Genomic DNA, 7,350 nt, shown 5'->3' on the forward strand with positions numbered 1-7,350 from the left:
TTTTTGTTGCCATTTCAAGTGTTCCAAGTATTCTACAAGGTGCAAGTAACCATTTTAGGAGGTGTGGAGCTTACGGTTTGTCAAGGACCTCTCTAGTTTGCCTTTATCCACTCGTTTTCTCTCGTGTTTCTTCCCTAGCTTCAAAGCTAGTAGTAAGCTCCTTTGATCCTCTTTTACTTTATATTTTTGGTGGTTAAAAATCATGTGGTGATGTAAATAAAAGAACACTAGAAGATCATAAATGCAAACTTGAACATAAAGCTAGTAAGAGGTTAAAATAAGATGGAATCTTGTTAAAAAAAAAATAAAAATAAAATAAATTGTTTTGAGATGGTTATTATTTATTTTGATGCTTACTAGTAAGATGATGTTGGACATCAAAAATTTAACTTGTTAAAATAAGATTTAAAAACTTATGTTAACAAGTTAGGAGGTGACTAATGTTTATATAAAAAGATCACCTCCATGTTTTAACATAAACTTGGTAACAAAGTGTTTTTTTTTTTTAAAATAAATAAATAAATAAATAAATAAATAAATAAACTAAGTGAGTGGATGGTCTTATGGAACCGACATCTACAAATGATTTTTCTAAGACACACCAAGTTAAAAGACGGGTCTTTTTGAAAAGTCATAATTTTTGAAGGAAATAATTATATGTATACTTGCAAGGCATGAAAAAGTTATAAATGGATATTTTTATAAAATAAGTTCACAAGTTGTGAACATTTAAAAATCCCGAGAACGGGAGTTTTACAAAAATAACACTTAGAATATTTTGTGACAAGTGTTATGAATAATATTTTTGACATATTTTCATAAAAGCACTAAACTCATAATACTTTACTTATGAGAGCATTACTAGTCTTTATGTAGATAAGTAATGACTTTAAACCAAACCTATATAAACTTATTATCGTTCTTATCAGTATTATTTTGGGTAAAATTATATGGAATAAAATATAACATTTTTGGGAAAAATATTTATATTTTGGAGATAGAATTTAAATATATTTTAAGTGAGACTTAATAATATATTTTGGTTTTACAAGAAAACGCACATGTATCAAAACCCCCATCCTTGGGAAGGAATATAATTATCAAATAATTACAAAGTGTAAACACGAAATAGTTGCCTAACTATTTCCCAAAGACATTAAACCTTAAACTAAGGCACGACCGTCCGTCTAATAGAAGTTAGTACGTGTAGGTCGTCGCACGGCAGATTTTCTGGGAGATACTTTTTGAGACACACTTCGGTGAGTTCATGTCCCCCTTTTCTCTAACTGTTTTCAGTTTACTTAATTGCGGGGGTGAAATACATGTTACTATGATTTACGAGTACTTTACAACGGTATGTTTAACGTAAGGAGGTGTTATACGATCATGTGAGTGGATAGGAACAACATGGGGCCATTAGTCCTCATGGAGGGACCGAGGGACAGGAGCGGTAGATCTATCTGGGTGTAGCGAGCCCAGCCCCCGGCCAAACTAGAAACGGACCGTGGGGTGACTTTGTCCACATACTTTGCCGTGGCGAAATCTGCTAGGTTTGAGTCTCCCTATTTGCACTTCACATATGTCAGTGGCCTTGCAAACCATTGGTGATCACAAGTCCTCTTACACTGCTACATACCACAACTATCTTTATACTCACAAATGTTTTACATACTCACTTACACGTGAACTCGCTCAACATTATTGATGATTTTTCAACTCACATGTATTTCAGGAAATTAAACGGATCTGGCACGGTATGGAACGTTTTCCGCTGCACTGGTCATGAAGTCATCAGGGTTTAGGGTTGTGTCTCTTACCTGGACAAGACACAATCCCTAAATCACGTTTATGTTTTGTTATAAGTTGTAATGTTACTAAACCAGGTTATGGTTGCATGTTAAAAACAATGGTATTGTATGATGTTTTCAAAAACTTAATGGATGACTTGCATGGTTTTTAAATTCATATAGCTTTGTTATGATTAAGCTATGGTATTAAGAAGTCACACAAATTAACCACGCTTCCGCAAAGCCAGGGTGTGACAACGATGACGATCCAGAATTGCACACAAGCACGGATTCTTTATCTCCCATATAGTTCTCGCTCCCGTATCTCTCTATACGATCGAAATATTAAAGGTTAGTTTGTATTCCATATTTTGATGATTAATCTTCAATCTTTTATGTTTTTTTTTGTTTTTATTGGCCGTTTGTGGTGGTGTTGGGGTTCGGTACTAATAGAATACCATCGGTAAAGCAACTAAAAGAGAAAACTCAAAAAATAAAGCTTTGATATGGCCAAAAGGATATCGACACGTATTTTACATCAATTAAAAATTATTACAACAAATATCATTACCGGTTCCAATAATTGTTTGTATGGTATAGGTTCGTGTATAATATTTTGATGAGTTTTTTTCCCAAATAGGTGTAGGTGGAAAACTTATTTACCAAAATGAGGGATTTGAAAAGTATTTACTAAAATAGGTGTTTTTTTTAAAGTTAGTTTTTCCCACTCTTAATTCTATTGGGTAAAAGAATTGCTATTAATAAATATGTTTACTCACTGAATTTTAAGAAAAGATTGTAGTAAATTTAAAAAAAAAATTGAATTGTAGATTTTATGTGTAGTTTTTCAATGTTTTTTTTTTCTAATTCTTTTATTAACATGTTATTATTTAATAGGTATTGTTTTAGTTCCCTTCAAAAATATTTTATTGTAAACACTTTTTAAGTTACACTTTGAACTACTTTTTTAATTTCAGTACTTTAGATAGTAATAAATTAAAAAAAATGTTATTTTAAGTTGAAAAAACATGAATATGATATCCATTTCTGGAAAGCTAATATATTTGATAAACCCTCGTCTATTAATTAAACACATTGGTCGTTGATTATCTAATAATTTATTTAGTATAAAAAGATATATAATTACAAATTTAGAAAATTATTGTTTATTACAATGTTAATAAATTATTGTTTGATTTATAATTTTGTTAAACAAACTATTCAAAAGATTTAAAATTTGAAATTAAATTATGACGAAATTGAAATATGGAAAAACACCAATAAAAACGGACTACAACGACAAGAAATACAAATAAAAATGGATTAGAATGACAGGAAATAGAATAACATTCATAAAAACTATAATTGATAATTTATAAATTTAGATTTGAATTGATACGAATGGAGGGGATGGTTCAATTAAAAACCACTAATTAGAGTGAAAACCTGAAAACTAACTAAAAAAGCCTAAAAACATACATTTTTTTTACAAGTTTTCGCTACTTTTTATATATATAAAAACTTTTTTTTCAAAAAAAATGTGTACTACACATGTGCATTATATGTGTACTACACAAGTACACATGTGCATTATTGCACATGTGCACTACAAAAAAAAATTCGTAAAAGGGTTTTTTTATATATAAAAAGTAGTGAAAATTTATAAAAAAACAAATTGTGTAAAAAAAATTTTGATATGTTTTTTAAGCTTTTTTAGTTAGTTTTCACGATAGAAGGAGTTTTCACTTGAATTCTCCCCTACGAATGGAATAAGAACAATAAACAACTAAAAAACATAAAAATCAGTTTATGGCATTAACATTAAATAAGTATATACAATATTTTTATTACTCATTATTTAATTATATTTTTATACAAGGAAATTAGGAGTGGGAAATAATAATTTTCTTATCCAAAAGAATTAGGAGTGAGAAAAAAAAATATATATTTTTTTAAAAACTCATTTTGGTAAATAATTTTTCAATCACCCATTTTGGTAAATAAAATTTGCACCAAACCTGTTTCGGCAAAAACTCTATTTTGATTTGGTTTTTACATTGTCTAATATCTGAATTTGGTTTTAATTTGCCTAACTAACTTTTGTTTGTTCATATATGGGTCAGTTTATTATATATACCTTAAGAGTTTGCCTTGATAATTTGTACTAAATTCATAAGAGTTTCCTGTTCAAATTGTTTGCATGTATGGATATCCAGTTTCCATTTTCTCCCCTTTACTTCTCAACAGGCCTCTTCCTCTTGTTTGTAATAATCCGTGTGTTCAAAAGCTTCAACTCACCTAATTCAAACAAAAACCTTCCTCCACAGCCATGGAAGCTCCCTCTAGTTGGCCACATTCATCATCTCCTAGGAGCACAACCACATGAAGCTCTAAGAAACATAGCCCGAAAACTAGGACCGATTGTTCATCTACAACTCGGCCAAGTCTCCGCTATCATAATCTCATCTCCTACTTTGGCAAAAGAGATTATGAAAAATCATGATCTCTCTTTTGCAAATAGGGCCAAGGTTTTTACTGTCGAGATGGTGACGTACGACTACAAGGACATAGCATTCACTTCTTACGGCGAATACTGGAGACAAATGCGTAAGATATGCGTCTTAGAACTTCTAAGTGCAAGAAAAGTTCAATCGTTTCGATCTATCCGTGAACAAGAGTCATGGGACCTGGTTGATTCCATTGCTACACAAAGTTCAAAACCAATCAACCTCTCTGTCAAGCTTTCTACCATGATTAACACCATTGTAACTAGGCTTAGTGTTGGGAGCCGATGCAAGGATCAAGCCGTGCTTATTGACTTGATTCAACAGACTGTCGAGTCGTCTGGTGGTTTTGATGTTTCTGATCTCTTTCCGTCTATCAAAATACTGCCTCTAATTGCTGGCTCAAGGAAAAAGAGATTGAATATACACAACAAGATGGATGTGATTTTGGAAGGCATCATATTGGAGCACATAGAACGTGGTGTCAATAGAGCTAGTGACCATGGGAACGAAGAAGATCTTGTTGATGTTCTATTGAGGATCAAAAATGAAGGTGGTCTTGAGTTTCCGTTAAGTTTTGAGAACATCAAAGCTGTCATCGTGGTCAGTTTATTTATTTTATTTTTTTCTTACTTTACAGTTTTAACATATAAAAAGGGTACTCCACGGTACCCCTGACCACGGAGGGGATAACCCCTCCCAGGCTGTCACCCGACAAGCCTGAGCCTGGCAGTAAATACTCTTGCCGAGCTAACCCTTTGAGGGTACTTTATTCGCCCCAAGGTTCGAACCCGGTACCTCTTGGTAAGAGGTGGGTGTCAGTGGCCAACTGGGCTGCCCCAGCTGGTTACAGTTTTAACATATAGGCAAAAGATCAAATACAAATAGGCTTATCGTACAAATCGTACGAAATACATGAAAAGGTAAAAACACGGTGGCATTTTCGTAATTATTTACTCGTATAGTAATTATCAAAATTACCCTACAAATGATCTTGTAGGGTAATTTTGATCTTGTAGGGTAATTTTGTAAAGTATCATAATTAGTCTACAAATGATCTTGTAGGGTAATTTTGATCTTGTAGGGTAATTTTGTAGAGTATCATAATTACTCTATAAATGATCTTGTTGGTTAATTTTGATCTTGTAGGTTAATTTTGATCCTGTAGGGTAATTACAAGTAAAATAATTACGAAAATGACTCCGTATTTTTTATACATTTTTATGTCTTTCGTACGTTTTGTACGATAAAACTATTTGTACAGAATCTTTACCCAATCTTTACCCCATATAATGACTACTGACTAGTTATTTTAGACCTCAACATGTTTCTTTCTCAATATATAAAAACAAAAATATGATTTTAAATATGTACGTAAAACACTAAAAACATAAGTACATAAGTCAAAAAAGAGAAGAAAATCGTACGTAATATGTAAACTTTACCAAAAGAAGACCATTTCCAAAGTTGACATAAGGCTTTAAATGGTTTGAGCAGACGTCTCTTTCCTATGGGTTGAGTTAAATTAAAAGGAATAATGGATTATTATAATCCTATCTATTAGTCGTTGGCCGGCAACAATCCCAACTTAAAAAATAAGCAGTGGTGGTCTCATCTTTTCGTATATTGTAAACCAATGAAACTTTACTAAACCGAAAAGGATAAGGAGACAAAAATAAATTAAGATTTTTTTAGTAAAAGTCTATTAGTTTACAATATGTGAAATGGTGGGACCATCATTAGTTATTTTTGAAGGTGTGATTGTTGCCGGCCAACGGCTAATAGTTTGGAATATTAAAATCCATTATTCCAAATTAAAAAGTGTATGTATGTTTAAATATAAATAAGGTTAAATTCCTGACATTAGTAAATTCCTCAAAGTTCATTTTTATGATTAAACATATAAGAAGGTAGAATTTCTAGGAACAAAATTAAGTAAAATTTTAAAGAATTAATCACTTACACTTACATATTAAAAAACCAAACTAAGACTCATGTAACCCGTTTATATAAACGGGCCAACGAGTTGGGGAGTTAGGAATGTGTTCTTACAATGACCTTGAAAACTATGGCACAGAATATGTTTGTAGCAGGCTCCGACACTTCTTTCGTGACAATCGAATGGGCGATGTCAGAGCTAATGAAGAATCCAAGGGTGATGAAGAAAGTACAAGATGAACTCAGACATGTACTTAAAGGAAAGACAAAAATCCACGAATCAGATATTGAAGAACTAGACTACCTTAAACTTGTCATTAAGGAAACTTTAAGGTTGCATCCTCCTCTTCCTTTTTTAATACCTAGAGAGTGTCGGGAAAGTTGTGAGATTGGAGGATTCAGTATTCCAGTCAAAACTAAAGTTCTAATCAACACATGGATGATTGGACGAGATCCAGATTATTGGATTGAGCCTCAAAGTTTCATTCCTGAGAGGTTTAGTGAGAGTGCTGCTAACATTAACTTGATGGGAACAAATTTTGAATATCTCCCGTTTGGGGCCGGAAGAAGAATGTGTCCGGCCATGCTCTTAGGCTTGGCTAATGTGGAGCTTCCGCTCGCGATGCTATTGTACCACTTCGATTGGGAACTTCCAAATGGACAAACATATGAAAAACTTGATATGTCTGAGTCCTCTGGAGCTACTTTAAAGCGGAAGAATAACTTGCTTTTAGTTTCACATCCTTACAACACCAAATATTAGCATTTTGTATTGTAATCATTTTCTACTTTTCAATTTCGGCTCTTTATGTGTAAAACTTTTGTGCATCAAGGAATAATTTAAACCTTTTATCAAAAAAAAATTGTTGCAATTTAATTACGACATATTATTCAGTAAAGTGAAAGGTCGATAGAACGATCCACCTATAGAATAATTTGAATGAAATAAATCCATCTCGGTTACCATCATTACATAGATAACAAAAAAAACAAACTCCCAAGAATTCAAGTATTGTATATGTGTGTAAAGATTCTAAAATTATATAACTAGTATGGTGGGGGCTTAAAACCATGACAAATAGCACCAATGCCACAACACTGCCTACGACCATCAACATGAA

General features: G+C 32.3%; 1 protein-coding gene across 1 annotated transcript; it reads left to right on the forward strand.

The window, feature by feature from the left end:
• The first annotated feature begins 3,965 nt into the window (after nucleotides 1–3,965).
• LOC110890870 (cytochrome P450 71AV8) lies at nucleotides 3,966–7,106 on the forward strand. The gene is made up of 2 exons (XM_022138521.2): nucleotides 3,966–4,894; nucleotides 6,369–7,106. The coding sequence occupies exons 1-2, from the start codon at nucleotides 3,992–3,994 to the stop codon at nucleotides 6,990–6,992; spliced, it is 1,527 nt and encodes a 508-aa protein (XP_021994213.1). The 5' UTR covers nucleotides 3,966–3,991; the 3' UTR covers nucleotides 6,993–7,106.
• The last annotated feature ends 244 nt before the right edge of the window (nucleotides 7,107–7,350 follow it).

This window comes from Helianthus annuus, chromosome 11 (genome assembly GCF_002127325.2).
Source record: "Helianthus annuus cultivar XRQ/B chromosome 11, HanXRQr2.0-SUNRISE, whole genome shotgun sequence".
NCBI lineage: Eukaryota > Viridiplantae > Streptophyta > Magnoliopsida > Asterales > Asteraceae > Helianthus > Helianthus annuus.

Bases quoted from the DNA above. Each gene is read 5' to 3' on its own strand.
- LOC110890870 (XM_022138521.2), top strand. From the start codon at position 3,992: ATGGATATCCAGTTTCCATTTTCTCCCCTTTACTTCTCAACAGGCCTC. The intron at 4,895-6,368 runs GTCAGTTTATTT...ACTATGGCACAG, and splicing joins ACATCAAAGCTGTCATCGTG to AATATGTTTGTAGCAGGCTC.